This window comes from Camelus ferus, chromosome 12 (assembly GCF_009834535.1).
Source record: "Camelus ferus isolate YT-003-E chromosome 12, BCGSAC_Cfer_1.0, whole genome shotgun sequence".
Lineage (NCBI taxonomy): Eukaryota > Metazoa > Chordata > Mammalia > Artiodactyla > Camelidae > Camelus > Camelus ferus.
The window spans coordinates 21238831-21255839 of record NC_045707.1 but is presented as its reverse complement, the minus strand read 5'-3'; the positions used below and the strand labels follow the sequence as shown (position 1 = coordinate 21255839).

The 17009-nt window shown below is 31.2% G+C and overlaps 1 protein-coding gene across 6 annotated transcripts in view; it reads left to right on the top strand.

Moving 5' to 3' along the window:
• The window catches only part of USP15 (ubiquitin specific peptidase 15), a 108950-nt gene that overhangs the window by 59874 nt on the left and 32067 nt on the right, over positions 1-17009 (top strand). For 4 of the 6 annotated variants that reach the window (XR_004324535.1, XM_006192375.2, XM_014565752.2 and 1 more), the window contains 2 exons: positions 2353-2439; positions 8208-8352. Coding sequence is in view for 5 of the 6 variants with exons in the window: in XM_006192375.2 (XP_006192437.1) it covers positions 2353-2439; positions 8208-8352 (232 nt within the window). In the remaining variant the exon portion in view is untranslated. Of the gene's footprint in view, positions 1-2352; positions 2440-8207; positions 8353-9579; positions 9661-17009 lie in introns of those variants that run through there. The other 2 variants (XM_032493132.1, XM_006192376.2) reach the window with 2 other exon arrangements.

The window sequence follows — 17009 nt, the reverse complement described above, 5'->3', positions numbered from 1 at the left end:
AGTGTGCATGGATTGTACTTTGAGAACTGCTTCCTGAACTTCCAAGACATGTTGCTCTTGCCCACTCCACTGCCTTAGTCCCAGTCTTTATTGTTTCTCACCTTTGTTTTTATAGTCTCCTAAATGACTTTCCAATCTTCAGTCTCTTTCTTTCTCCAGAGTTACCTTTCTAAAATACAAATCTCATTATGTTGATACTCTTAAAATCTTTCAACATGCCACAGTGCAATTGGATAAAATCCAAATTCCTTCAGAGAACATAAAAGGTTATTTATTATCATAACTATCTTACTAACCTCTGTCCCTATCACTACATACTTCCTACACTTTCAGCCAATAAATTGATAATTCCCTTAAACACTTCATGGTTTTTATAGTCCCACACATTTTCACATGCTATTCTCTCCACCTGGAATACTTTCACTTTCCAGTTCCCACCTACCTCTCCAACTATACACATCAGTTTACAATCACCTCATGTTACTACCCACAAAATTTTATATTTTGTTATAATTTTAAAATTTTTTTAAAACATATACTGTTTTATAGTTATTTTGCTTATGTGTCATTTTCCCCTGTTAGATTATGAGCTATTTGAGGTCAGGAACTATGTCTGTCTTTGTATTCCTAGTACTTAACAGGGACAAAGCATAATGTAATCATTTAATAAATGAGTATTTTAATGAATATCATAGAAACTTCTATTACTGTCCTGGGGTAGAGTTGCTAATGAATAGTAAAAAGGCCATAGACAGGCAGGAAAAGGGGAAAAAAAAATATATATATACGTATGTATGTATATGTATATATGCCTTAGCCACTTTGTTGGATGAAGTAATAAATCTTTATTTTCGTAATTTTACTCTTAAGTACAAAGTAATATTTCATTTTATATCTGTGTCCCTGAAAAGCTATGATGATTTGAATTAAATTGTAGTCAAATGGATCACATTTTGAAAAATTAACCTCCTTAATTCAGTATAACTCAAACTCAGTGTTTTTGAAATGTTTTTGTAATTTAGCATTCTTAACATGAAGGCAAAAAAATGCCAGAATACTTCTGTATTTCGATTAATATTTTTAAATTAGTACCTTAAAATATTAGGATATTAAAATTGCCTTTAAGTGTGTTTTCTACATTGTTTTATATTAAAACTTGTTTGATTTTTGTTTTGAGCTTAGTACAGTTAAAATCTTGTAAAGGTCTTCTGTCAGAAGGGCACCTAAATAGATATCCCTGTATGCAACCTGAATCAACAACAACAAAAACCTCCTTTAAAATGAAGAAAAAAATTTACCAAGATTTCATAATGTATAAAACTTCAGAAGTTAAATAAAATTTTTATATGTAAGAAATTTTATTACCCACCATTTAATTTAGCGAAATCCAAATTACCTTAAAGCTAACTTTGTAGATTATACTTCCCTGCCCATGGACCGTTTCACTGTTCATTAGTACCTGAATAGAGGAAATAAAATAATTTTCTAAAACTAATCACTTTGGGTTCGCTGATTTAGAATTTACGATGACTGAGATACTGAACTGAAAGTTAGCTATGGCCCATGGGCTAGATGTTGCCTACTAAATTAAAATTGTACACAAAATTATAAGAGAAATTAAATCTTTCAGAGAATTTTAGGTACTTTAAAATCATTCTTATGCAGTAGCCTTGTTTATTATAAATCATACCTTTAAAGCATATTATTTGATTAAAAACCATTAGTAACTGAGAGTCTCCAAAAAGATTCTGAATTAGTGAGGTGTGTAATATATAGTCAGGTTTATATCTGTTCAGTTTTTGCAGGGATAACTTTGGCCAGAAATTACTTCTTGGGATTATGTTTGGAATTCTCTTGCTGTTTCATCTCTCTTGCCTTATACTTTTAAAAATTGGTAAATCCTCTGATATCTGTGTCAGTGTTGTACATAATTAGAATGCCATGGTACCTACTGAGACACAAAGTGGATTTCTTTTACATGCTCCCTTAAAAAAATTAATATTTTATTTCCATTGATTTAAGGAAATTATTGATTGTAAAATATTAGTAATGGTTACCTGAACTCAAAAATCGGTGTATTGCTTTAGTAGAATTGTAAGAATAATATCAGGTTTTATATTTAATTTGATAAATTCCTTTTGGAAACAATTCCCTTGTATACCATTATTTTTTATATGAATGAATACATCAAAAATCAAAAACCAAAGGATATATGGTGATTTTGCTCATAAATCTGTTTTCTAGCATTCATTTACTACATACATTGTCATCTGTTAGTTCTTTTCTTTATTTCATAATTAATTTCAAAATTCAGCATTTTTTATCTAATTTAACATTTTCATATCTTTAAAGGTCCCCAGGTGCATCCAATTTTTCAACTTTACCAAAGATCTCTCCTTCATCTCTATCAAATAATTATAACAACATCAACAACAGAAAGTAAGCACTGAATCTTAAAAACTCTTTGTTTAATTGATCGCCCTATTGTGGTTGCAAAAATTCTCTTGTATCTAAAATTTAGGATAAAGTTTTAATGCATTAAAATTGATTTTTTCTTAAATCATTGGTCAGTTCTTCTAGGAGTAATTTCACAAGAAAGAAAACAGGTATAAACTTCTTGATTTAATATATATACTATAATAATTTACTAAAGAAAGCGCTTTCAGAATTTCACATTCTAAACATTAATTATTGAAATATATATAGAAATCTTTTAGAATTCAGATTCTTAGAAAGAATATAAATTTCAGATGTCATTTTAGAACTAAACATGTGATCCCAGACAACATATAGTATTTTTTGAAAGTATGTATCAGTGATTTTCAACAGGAAAGCATACACAAATTTTTATTTATCAAAGGCAGTTTTTTTTTAAGTTTGGAGAAACAATTCGTTTGCTCCATCATGAATGACATTCAGAATCTTTAGATTTATAAAAATTATGTGAAAGTGTGTGCTATATTGCTTTAAGAAAAAAGTTGAAGTCACTTAAGATTCAGGATAACATCTGACAATGATGTATTACCTTGAAAATTGGCATGGTTCTCTAAAAAACATAAAAAGAAAACTTTATTTGTAAGGAGTCCAGTCAGTTATTGGAAGAACTTTAATCCAGAGATGATTATTGTCTTTTTACTTCTTAGATATGTGCATTGTGGTTTACATAGTTAAATATTTACACTACTTGTCCAGTTCATAAATGGCATCTGATTGTTTCAAAGAGAAAATTCAAAAAGACTGTAATTGTTTGTGAAATAATCTTTTAAAAAAAAACCATTAATTGAATTTATAAAGAATTAATTGATTTTCCCTTAAAATTCATGTGGGAGGGCATGATAAAATGATTCTAATTTTAACATATATCTGGATTATAAATATGTAAGAATAGCCAAAATAACTTCAGAAAGGAAAAAAAAAAGTATTAATTCTACAAATATCACAACCTGTTATAAAGATATAAGAATTCAAAACAGTATGCATGGTACTGACCTAAGAATATATCTACAAATCAGTGGAATAGAAAAGAAATAGATCTTTATATGTAAAAGAATTTAATGTGATCAGAAAGCGTTCTACACTAATGGAGAATGGGCAGGTTGTCCAGGAAATGTTGTTGGAAAAATTGGTGGTATTAAAAACTTCTCTTTAAAACTTCAAATTAAATTCTTCATTGTCAGGCATATAAAAATTAAAAGGCAAATAAACAAGGAAAATTGACAAATGTAGAGCAAATACTCTTAATATATCAAGTTCATTGAAATTTCTCATTTCAGTGAGAATTTTTTTAAGACAGAAAAGTGGGTAAATGATGCAGCTAGGCAAGAAAAATAAAAGAAACATTTTAAATGTTCAAATTCACTACTAACTAGAAACATGTAAATTAAAACTTTAAAAAACTCCATCCACTACCCCCCACTTCAGTCTTCCTGGGAAAAATTAAGTGATGATATCTATTCTTGTAAGAATTCTGTTTGCGTGGTTGGAGTATTAGTCCAACTTTACTCAAAAAGAGTTTGCCATATTTATCAATAGGATTTAAAACATTTATTTCAGTAATCACAAGAAATGTACACTGTAGGGTAATTGTGAAATATTGAAGACACTGAATATCCAAAATTGCAGTGTAGTATGTTCTCTTCTATACAAAAATGTATGTCCACAGGCAAAGGAGGGAAATGAAATATCCTTCTATAATCCGGTTTGTATTTTACATGGTATCTCTTAATTTAATTCATCAAAAGTAATTTTTTCATAGGTGATAAAATATTACTTGTGTTTCTACCAGTTGCAGGTGGCTCCCACATTTATTGTAAGAGAATTTAGTTCTAAGTATAACAGGTGTTTATAGTTAGTGGTAGGTCCTGAGAGAGATTTTGAACGTTGATATAGACTGTATTGAACATAGACTGTATTTTGACCAGAGTCACCATATTAGTATATGTGGTGTGGTGCTTCTATTTTTGTCTTATTTCCTTCCCCCTCATAGTAAAAATATGACAGTACAGTCTGATCTCAAAATCCCTGACTGCAGAAAATATTGAGAGAAATTGGACTTTTTTCAAGTTTAGAACATGATAAACTAACGATTCCTCTCCTGTGACTACATTATATTTTTACCTATGTATATTTGTCTGTTTTAGACACTGAAATAGTCCTTTCATTATTAGGAAATTTTAATAGCAAATAGCTACTGATACCACCTTACTTGAAAGTAGAACTTACCTTTCTTAGCAAGGAACAAAATGTAAACATTTATAAAATGAAGAGTTTTATTTTTAAACTTTGAAAGACTTGAATTAATATTATCATATTTACCTAAATAATTATTTCACATAAAATTTATTTCTTGACTTTCTATTCACCTTATGGAAATAAGTAGCTACTTAAGACTTCAGATGGAAATAGCATAGTGTCTTAATTAAAAGTATGTAAAATAGGAAATGACCTTTTTAGATTAAGTACATTTTTGAAACTTCATATATGTGGAGATATACTCCAAGTATAAAGTATATATTAAAATCAGTTTAGATTTTACATAAAATTACAAGTTTAGATGGCATTTATTTACCAATTCAAGACTTAAACTGATACATTATTAAGATATATAATTTTCATTTCCAGAAATAAGACTATTAGTCATAAAAATAATAAAGTATACTTGCAAGTATTTTAAATTCAATAAAGTTTTTATTAAAGCTAATATTATGAAGAATCAGATGTCAGAGTATTGTTTGTTTATCCTGTGTAGTAATTTTACCTGTTAATCCATACAGTATTTGTTTTGGCCTCAGTTATAATTTAAGTGTATTTTTAATATGTGTCAAAATTTTTCTTTCTGCCCCCTGCATTCTTCTTCTGTCTTGCTACATTTGCTTTGATATAATACTGCTTTTTAAAAATCTTCTTAATATATTTATTTTCTCAACTCTTGGCATTCCACATCAGAGCACATTCTATTTTTCTGTTAATACATTTAAAGCTCTTTTATTTAAAATGGAGATGACTCCCTGTAAGAGATTAAGTGGTGAAAAGGAACTGGATGTTGGAGACTGCCAGAGCTAGCTAGCCATCTGGCTTTTGACAAGTTACTTGCCGAAAGCTTCATTTCATTAACTGTAAAGTGAGCATAATTATAGTTTGAGGATTAAATTATATATTTATAATGTTTATAATGTCAAATGTAAGTGCCAATTGAAAAGTCAATTTTAAATTTTTATAGAAAGACAAGTCAATTTGACTAAAGGAATGTTATATTTTTAATGCATACTCATTTAAGATGATAGAATTAATCTAATATAGCATTAACATTCCCATTAAGATTACTGGCAAATTTATTTTTTCAAAGTAGCATAACCTCATAGGATGAGGGCTAGCTTACAGTCTTTAGGGGAAAAAAAATAGCAGAAATAGTCATGAACGATAGAATAGAGGCTTTCTTTAGGGGCTAGGTTTCCATGTACTTTGTCAAAATGTTTGAAGAGCAGCTGGTTTTGGTATTTTCCATGACAAACTTTATTTGATTGAAAGATCACATAAGATGTGGATTGTAAGTGACCAATCAAGATGATTAAAACATTTGCATTATTATCATTGAGCATCTAGACTATATCAGTCTTTGTGCAAGATTTATACTTATCTTGTCACTTAAAATGTAGATATCCTTTAAGGATTCAGATCTTAAAAGACAAAACCAAATGCTGCTTTTGCAAATAAGACTTTTGTTCATTCTCTCAGTAAATAGGAATCCATATCCCAGCAAACTCCATCCTGTTGCCATAAAGAAGAGTAGCGCTTCCAACTTTCATTTGTGTTATGTGTGGGGTATAGAGATATCTGAATATAAACTTAAGGAATAAGCGTGTAAATGTGCTTTCAGTCCTTTCACTTGGGTGAATGTCGGTGTGGATGTGGAGGTGTATGTATACACAAGCATGCATTTGGGTATATTTCCCTCTGTATTCTGACTTCATGTTTTATTATAATTTTATACCCAATACATATGGGTTTTTTTTTAATGTATAGAAAATGTAGGCCTTGTATTTTTGTAATACAGAGTAGACCTTGATTTTTAAGCAGTTCTTAAAGGGGGGAAAATTTTTCAGGGGAGAAAAATAAGATTCAGCTTTTTGTTACATGTCCTCGAAGTTAGAATCCAATCACTGAGTGAATATATATTGAATTGCTGTTAGACGCTTTGCACACTTTATTAGTTCTGGTAATATAGAGTAAAATATGAACTATAAGCCTAGTGATCTACAAAATCCAAAATATGCTTGAGCTCTTTTTTAAAGTTTAAAACAAGCAAACAGCTACAATTCTATGAATTGATCAAGGTTACACTTATTTGGGCTTTGTTATTTTTGCTTAATTTGGGAGTGGATTGTTTTTTGAGTCTGGGAGCTGGTCTTTTATTTGTGATGGAGGGGGTGTATTCTTAAAAATGGAAAAATATTGATGAGATAGAATTGTGTGTGTAATATTTGATTGATAACGGTTTTGTGTTTTACCTGTTTGGTTTGCTGGTGGGGGTGGATGTTACTAAACGCTTTGTTAGAACAGGTGTTAGTATAGTTCACTTAAATTGTTGTAATAATAAAGTGAGAGTGTAGAAGCTACAATAGAAAGTATTTGAAATTATAAGTAAAAAGTATTTTTGAAAAATAATACCAGGTATAAATTGTAGCCAGTTGAGGTTTTTGTAAGAGTTACTGATTTATCATGTTTACTTGTAAAGCATATTCTTTTATTTACATCATTATTTGCTTTTAGCAAATGACCTTGACTCTTGCTCAGGTTTGTTCTAAGGAGTAAAAAAATAGTGATCGAAAGTATGCTTTTGAATTATATCCAAAGTATCCATCCTAAATATCTTGTAAGATAACCTGTTAAAAATTGGGGAAGAATCCATCCTTTTCCACAAAATCAAGAGGGATCTAACTTACTGACTTCTCTTACTTCTTTCTGAATTTATCCTGATTCTCTGAGGTTGAATATTTTGTAGTTTTTTTAAGATTAATATTTATTATACTCATAGTATAAACTATCCTGAAGTTATATTTATCTAGTGAAATAAACTACATTAATCTAACAAACTAGAAGAAAGAAAAGCCAAATAATACTGGAATGTACTTGCTTAGAATCACTTCATTTTTGCATCCCATCCACCAAAGCTGTTTTCTGCATTTGAATATTAGATTTTGCTGGTCTAGAATACAACAAATAGAATCTTCAGTGCATCAGAAAAGTGATGTCACAGAAGCCTTGGAAATCTATGCTCTCACCTGTAAAGCACAGCTCTCGCTGTTTCTACTGTTCTCATTCTTATTACAGTAGCAGGATGTAAAAGGGACATGAATGAGATGACTTATTGCTGCGGGTGGTGTTTAAAATCTGAATGTTTTAAATTTGATGGAGCAATGAAGAATGGAGCAAGCTGTGAAGCAGCTCCAGTTAATCAAGGGCAGAAAGACGTACTGTGGTTTGTATTGGTTAGTGTAGTATATGATGCAGTGATTTTGTTGACTGAATGAGAAGTACTTTAATTAAGGGGATTAATTTCATTTAGGTTCCTGTTAAAAGTACCTGAGTTAGGTAGTTAGTCATTTTTTTTATAAAGCCCTTATCTCAAATAGGTTTAAAGTGCTCTGTTCATTTTAACTATATGATAATTGGCTGCACTATAAAAAATATTTTTTGTTTTCTTCCAGTGTGAAAAACTCAAATTATTGTCTCCCATCATATACTGCTTATAAGAACTATGATTATTCAGAACCTGGAAGAAACAATGAACAGCCAGGCCTTTGTGGTCTAAGTAACTTGGGAAATACGTGTTTCATGAACTCAGCTATTCAGGTAGGTGTTTCCAGACAAAGTGAAACTCATGTGTTTTATGGAAATCAGTAATTCAAGAGGAGTAGAGTTGAGTTTTACATGTCAAAACATGAGTATCATGTGTGTTTTGAGAGTTTCTGTTTTCATGGAAGATTTAAGCAAACACATTTGACTCATGCATTCTACTACTGGTGGAAGAATATCTTATCATGATCCTCTATTAGGTGACATGTGACTGATTACTGCACAGTAGAAGGCTAAATATAAGTTCATGCAAAAATATAATTCCAAGCAAAACCTAGGCTCTCTGAGAAGAAGAAAAACCTAGTGAGATTTCTCGTTTATATGAAGTCTCTTGCTTTCTTTGGACATTGATGGAAACGGTAGAGACTCATATTTTATGGTCACCAGTGTTCTAACTCTAAATAAAATTGTTTTTACCTTAATATGAAATTAAGATTTAAAAAATAAGACAATTTTATGAACCTTTTGTATACATATTTTAACAAGCACTTTCGCTTAATGTCTTTTCAATTTCAGGATGTAAGAGATCACTGCCCTTTTTTCCCTTTGTTTCTCCATGGAGCTTCCCTTTTCTTCCTGCTCTGTTTGTACCCTCTTCCAGCCTAACTTGTGAAATATTTATGTCTTTGATTGATTTTGAAGTATATATATATATATGTGTGTATGTGTGTGTGTGTATATGTGTATACATATATATATGTATATATATGTATACATATATTTGATTGATTTTGAGATCTGTATATACTTTAATATCACTGTCATTGTGTGTAATATTAGAGCTGGATTATTTCATTTCCCTTTTACAAATAAAATTCTGTATTTCAGAAAGCCCAAGTCATATACTCTTTTGATAATTTGAATTTTAAGCATCTTTTGTTAAGTCTTTTTTTTTTTTGTATTTCTGAATTTTTATTTTTAAATCTGCAATATCCTGTTCTCCATTCATATTTTAATACCGAATCTCCTGTGCCCAGGAGGCACCCTCCAAAGGTATAGATTAAATAACAGAGTATGAATTGAAAAGGACATTATTGTGAATCTTTTTGACCATCTGAGAAAAGTATAGGTCTCTTTACCATTCCAGAGTTCTAAATAAATCCTTTTTACATTGTCACTAATCCAGTTATTTCCTAAATTAACCATTGTTTTATAGCATTCTTGAAAAATTAGAATTTAACTGTTTTAACTCTCTAAACCAGTTTTGTTTTTTTTTTTTTTTAGAAAAATACAAGAGTGCATAATTGATTGATTCCTGATGTCTTGGTTTAGAGTTGAGCCAGTCAAGGAAATAGCCTGTCTGCTCAAGCAGATACTGTGTAGGTTAATAAACTATTCCTTTAAACCTTCTCTGACAATTAATATTGTTTATACTTGAATGTGAATTACTTTTTTCAGGAATTTTTTTTTCTAGGATCTTAGCACTAGTCAAATAAAGAATTTTTAAGATAATTTATCTTTATTTTTCTGAAAGAGGAGAAAGGGATCTCATCTGAGAAGAGCAATCCAAAGCATGTTTTTATCCTGATAGTTATTTAGATAACAGAGTTAACTGCATGGTTACTGAGCTTTCAGAGTTAGGGACAGGGCAGACAAATTGTAATTTTGTTTGGATATCTGTTGGACTACCCTACCTAAGCACTGAAAAATCATCTTTAGCACCATCTCTGGAAAATGGTTTATGTAGCTGATGGTTACATCAGTATCAGGAAACTCTTTCTCACATCATCAACTCATATTAATTGTTACATAACTGCTTATCCTTTCACTACCAAAATCACTCTCATCTGGAGTCTTGATATAGCTTGAGGGCTTCTGAGTTTTGTTTTTGTTTTGTTTTTAATATTCTAGTATGGAAAACCAATCTTGGTGTTTTTTCACAAGGATTAAGAATAGGATTTTCATAAGAATTTTAATAGCATAAGCATAAAAAATTTGAGTCTGTTAGAAGAGAACAAGGGTTAGTGTTCATGCAAGGCTCTGGCTTACATTCAGACTACATTCCATCTAAGGCAATATTACATTCTAGTTTCCTGTGCCTTTGTTATACTCTGTTTCGTATTTTGTCTCCATATGGTTAACTCAGTTTCTGGAAAATGAGTATTAAAATGAAATCTTCTAGTCAGCTATGTTGAGCTAGCTTTGGCATTTGTTGAACTTTCTTGTGTATGTTTAAGGTATCAGAAATTTCATTTTATTAGTTTTTGCTTCTTTTCAAAGCAATTTTATTACGATAAATTGGTAGATCTAATGCTGACCTTCTCTTTTAATATATTTCACTTTTTTACATGTTTCATTTCAACTGAGAAATAGCCACGAGGGTGAAGTTTGTTAGAGTGATAGTTTGTAATTTTCTGATAATATTTTATGAAGTATTATCAGCAACAGATACTATTTTACATCTGTAACTTGGTTGGGAATTGTTACTTCTCTAAAATAAAGCTCCAGTCAGGTTGGGGAAGAGAAAAAATGAGTTTTAATTTTTGCTGCTTTTGACTTTAAATCCAAATTCAGAATTTAAAAAGCTAGTGTAGCTTCAGTTTTATTTTTCTTAAAGCTTCTATAATATTTAATTGCTTTAGATGTCAGCTCTCAAGCTGAAAATTCACCATAAGAAGGAATACAGTGGTGGCAGTAGCCAAAATTATTCTGTCTCATGAACACCAAGTTCTTGGGTCCACAGATGAAGAGAGTAAGAAAATACCTAATAGAGTAGATTTTTTAAATAATTTTTAAATATTTCCTTAATTATATGCTTTTTTAAAGTTCCCTTGTAACTTCTGTGAAACTGAAGACAATTCATGAGCTTCAGAAAATATTATAAAATAACATTTCTACTGATAATTTGAATTGTAATATATGTTATTAATTCAATAATCCTAAAAAATATGAATGGGCATTAATACATCAGGCAGTATAATTGTTAACATAGTGTTAAAAAATATGGGTGTGAAAAGCATATCTGTTTTTTTCTGTGTGAGAATGGATTATGCTTAACCCATCAGTAGCCTTGAAATAGTGAAATCTTTTCTGATCACTTGTAGTTAAAAACTAAGCAGCACCAATCTGAGTGTGATTTAATAATATTATTGTTATTACTCAGTTTCATTATATTGGTATTCAAGATTTTCTCTGATTTAATGGTATGAATGAGTATTAAATTTTTCTGATAAGTATAGTGCTGCCATATAGTTTCAATTTATCAAGTTAATGTTTATTGAATGTCAAACATGTGAGATATTTTAAGACAGAGATCCTGACTTAATGAAAATTACAGTCTTGATATTGTGATTTTCAAACTTTTTGCTTTTTAGCATGAAAGTCTTTTTTTAATTATTACTATGATAAGTTTAATTGTATGTTCAATATTTAAACAGATGTAGTGAAGTTTCTTTGGTTGGGTGAAGTGCCCAGAGTCCCATCTGCTTTCTTCTACTTTCTTAAATGGTCCCAGAAGCATTCTCATGGACTCCCAGGACTCTGAGGAACAGTTTAAAAACTGTGTTCTGGCTAGAAAAAAGAAAAGAACACATCAAAAATTGACAATTTAAGTTAGGAGCACAGACTATGGAGTTACAGTACCTGGATTGAAAACATGTCTCTCCTAATTAACTTGCTACCCAGTATAGGTTATTTCTACAACTCATTTTTCTCCTCAGATGAGGAAAATAATAGTACCCATCTCTTAAGAGTTTTGTGGGGATTAAGTGAGTTGATGGATATAAAGCTGTTAGGATAGTGACTGGCACATCATAAATGAATAGGTATTGGGTTGATACTAGTTTGTCTTTTTTTTAATTGAAGGAATTAAAAAGAGTGACTCTGGGAAAATTGTACCATCTATATCCCCTGGATTTGTTCTCCTTCCTACAAGTCTTACTCCACTTTGGCTACACCTAGTGAATGAAGAAAGAATTGGATGTACTTTTTTTAAAATTTACTTTTAATGCTTTTTAACTTAGTATCATTGCAATAATAGTGTTTATCATCGACTCCATTTCTGAACTACATTAGTTTAGCTCTCCTGGGCAAACTGATAGGCAAGGGATTTAACAACATAGAACTGTTCATGAATAATCAACCTGCAGGTAATTTAAATTCTTGAGTTCAGGTTATCCCTGATCTCAGCCTCCTGAGTAGTTATGATTACAAGCTTGCACCACTGTGTCCCAGTGGTACAAACAAGTTACACAATAGCTTTCTAGTGTATTAGACCATTGAGAGAATGTCTGGTTTTTTAAATTTGCATTAGTGGAGGTAATTTTAATTAGCATTAGTTGAGTAGATTTCAGGAGCACTCCAACCCTTGTCTTTTACATTGTCAAGGCCTAGGAGGCTCATGATTGGCTTCCTGGAAGAAGCAACTCTTCAGATAAGATTTGAAGCAGGGAAGTGATACGGTCTTTTCCACTGGAAAGCAGCATGGTGTAAGATGGTTGTTTTCAAACTCTTTACTTGGAAGTAATAGGGCTCCTTAAACAGACTCTAGGAAGTCATTGAAAAAGATCATTGTAATCAAGAACCTGTTATCCCTGTTATACAATGTAAAATCAATTGCAATTCCAAGCATTCTTGAAGTCAACTTTTTCCTATGATCTGTTGGGTTAGGGGGAAAAAAATATTCAGTAAATTGAGAGGAATATTATATAGAAAGTTGAAAGGGTTTTTTTTTTTAAGACTTAAAAATAATGAGTAATACTACACAGAAATAACACTATTTTAAGAAACTAGATTCTCATTATAATGTAAAGCAGTGAAAAAGTCATTACTAAAGCTATTATTTCTATGTTCTAGTACTTCATAGCTTTGACTATGACTATAATGCTTTTCCCCTCTCACCGTGAGACTTTTTTTTTTTTTTTTGCATTTATTGGAACAAATTTTTGGAAACCCAGTTTAACACGAAGCTTTCTAATTTTATTCAAACTAACCAGACTTACAGTTGAATAAATGAACATAGCTTAAAAAGAAACATCTAACCCCTGAGACAAGAATTTTTTTTAAATAGTTTAGGATTTTGAAGAAAATGACGACTTCGGATAAACTGAGAATGTGGCTGATTAAAAATTCCAGTACTAGCTCACACAGGCACCTCTTCTCTGTGTGGCCGCTGTTGTCTGTAACAGCGTAACTATTAAATGTTTCCTTGTTCTTTAAAAAAAAAAAAAAAGAATTTCAGTACTATTCCTAGGGCAGATTTTTATCTACCCAGGCAGTTAAACTCAGTTATTTGAGTTCCCTTCGTACTATGTGCCAAAAATTACATGGCAGACTAACATCAGAAGTATGTTTAATTGTCTATCAAATGACAACTCAATCAGGTCTTTCCATTTTGATATAGATAAAGAAATGGAAACTACCTAACATGTATTAGAACCATTCACTTTCTCAACACAGGCACCAATGTTTTTATTTCTCACTTGTTTGAACTGGGGGAAGGGAGAAGAATTTCTTTAGAAAGGGGGCTGGGAAAAGAGAATCTGAATTCTCAGGCAGATTATTTTGGGAAAAGAGTATATAAAGTGTAGCTTCTGTATTTAGTTTTTGTAACTGGAACAGAAATGGTATCTCTGCAAGAATACCTTATACCTGTGTAACTTGGCTAGTAGTGATTTCTTGTCATGAAAATATGCCTTTCTTAACCAAAAATCATACTTGTCTGCTCTTCACATTCTTTCAAATTAATATACAAATTTCTCTAGGATTAATGTTTCTATTTCTGAATTAATATAAACTTTCTAATGTTTTGTGTGTCCCTAAGTCTATAATAAGAATGACATGAGTACAGTTACAGGTAAAAAGAAGGGTATTTCTAGGAGCTGTAAATAGTTACATCTGATTTTAATACAGAATTATTTTACATTATACTCACTAGGTAGAATTCTTGAAGTGCTCACATATATAGCAGCAGTTACTAACATAATCAGACTGAAGTATCTTATACTGACTTTAATAATTCAAAGGATTTTTATTTGTAATTGAAAGAAAAACCTAAGAAATTTTCATTTTTGATTTATAATGGTAACTACAAATTTGCCCCCTCTAAAAAGACAAAAAAAAAAAAAAGAAAGGAAATGTGGTTTCAGACTTACTTCTGTTATCTAAAAATCAAAAACAGTTCATCTTTTTGGTGTCAAAATCTTTTCTAAGATACATTTTCCTCCTTTGTTAAAGGTATACATGTCATTCAACACATGATTAGGGTATTCTGAAGTATGTCAGGCTTATATTCTAAATTTTATAAATTGGTATTATTGAGTAGTGTTGCTGGAAAATATAAGATATTGGACTGATAGAGCTTTAAAATGGGGAAAGCCATGCTATATTCCTTCTAAAGGCTTGTTTGTTGTCTTTTGCCTATTTGTTCTTATGTACACATTTAAATTCTGGTCATTTGAGGCTATGCTTTATTTTCTACTAAATGGCCCTCATCTATTGGATTTTTTTCTTTTAATGTCACAAAGATCATCTTTCTATTTTAGTTGGTGAGTAGGATTAGTTTGTGATGTTGTATGTTATCAATGATCAACTTCATTAGTGTTGTCACTTTGCCAATAATGGATGCTTGGTTTAATATTTTTTAATATTATATATATTGAAACCAATAGCTAAGTGTTATCAATCACTTCTTTACCATGATTTGTAAACTGTACTATACTGGGAGAGGGTCAGAGTTGGTTGCTGAAAACCATTGCTTAATTAATAAGATTTAAAGTAAATTACTAATTCTCATAAACTCATATTAAAATATTAACAGCCCAGTAGTGAACCTTCAGCCTCTGATAGTAACAGTACCCTTTTCTGCATAGTAAAGGTGGTTTTTCATATCACTATCACTTTCTTAATTTTCTCTTCACTGAGATATTTGAGTTAGGGCATCGAGTATCCTTATTTCACTGATGAAGAAATTGAGGCAAGGAAAGTTTAAGTAACTTGTCCTTCACTATAACAAATTAATAAATCAGTTAAAACTGGGCTATTATTCAAATACTCTGAGATAATGTATCTTTCAAAGTTATACTAATCAACTTGTAAAAAGTGCTTTTAAATGTTTTATTGTGGTCGAATATACATAACATATACCATTTTAACTATTTTTAAATTTACAGTTCAGTGGTATTAAGTATACTCACATTGTTGTGCAACCATTAAAAATATTTTTGTGTTTATGCCAAATACTTGGCCCCAATAATGCAAGCTGTAAAGTAGTATTACTGTTGTACAATCCAGTTTCCCTGGGAGATTATTTACACAATTAACCAATTTGATGGTAAGTGTGTTCAAAATAGCTCAAGAACTCCTTTTGGAATTACTTTCATTCTTCTGAATGTCACTGATAGTTCTCTTCCTTTGACGATGAAGTGTTATTAGAGCATTAACTACAAAATATTGTAGGTGCTCAGACTGGGTGATTTTTTTTCAGATAATAAATATACTTATGAAGTCATCCATTCATTTACTCAAAAAAATTATTGAGGGCTATTAAGTGCCTTCAGTCTGATAAGCAGTAACTATACCATGGTGAACAAAACAGTTTCTATTTCCGTAGGTCATAGTCTAGTCGGGGAGACAGACATTAAGTAAATTGTGAATATAATAAGCATTATGAAGAGAAAAAATCATGGAGAGTGCTATGAGTATAACAAGAGCTGGGAGAGCACCTCATTTATACTGGATGTCATACTCCCCAGAAGTAACGTTTGAGCTGTAACCAAAGAGTAGGTGTTAGTTAGGCAGGTTGAAGTCAAATGGGGCAACAACATGTGCAAACCCCCTAAGACAGGCATGTTTAAGGGACCAAAGCTGAGTAACCTGTGGCATAATGTTTGAAGAGGAGTGGGATAAAATAAGTTTGAAGTAGGCAAAAGCGAGATCATGTAGGAGGAATTTGGATTTTAATATATTACAAAGGCATTGAAGGTTTTAGGCTGCCATCATCTCATATGGCTTATTACAGTTACCTTCTAGCCAGTTTGTTACTCATGCCCTTAACTCCTGTGGTAATCCTCAAAAGAACAGTCAGAGCGGTATTTTTATACTTAAGGCTTTTTCCTGTTGCTCCTTGTCCATGTCACTAAATACCTTCTCTTTTCACTCAATGAAAGCTAGAGTCCTTAAAAGAGAATATAAGGACCTGCATGATCTGGCCCATGCTCTCTTATTTCCTACCACTTTCCTTCATGCTCACTTTGCTCTGTCTTCACTAGGCCCCTCACATAGGCCATGAATGTTCCTGCCTCAGGGTCTCTGAACTTATAATTTCTTATGCCTGGAATGTTCTTTCTCCAAATATTTATATCCTTGCTTTCTCATTTCCTTTAGATCTGTGTTATCAGTCAGATCCTTCCCTATCCACTCCATATACAATGGTAACCACCTTCCCACATTCCATGACCACTTGGCATTCTCTCTCTACATTTTTTTTTTAATTTTTTGTCTATCTGTTTGCCTCCCCCTATTCCCAACTCATGCTCCATGAGCACAGGGGCTTTGTTTTACTCACTGCTATAGCCCATTTACTAGAACAGCATCTGGCAAGTAAGAAGGCATTCAAATTAATGAAAAGTGAAGAAAATCACAAATGTGTGTCTAGTTTCCAGCTTGTATATCATAATGTTAACATAATGATAACAGTGGGAGGAGAGAGACAAGAA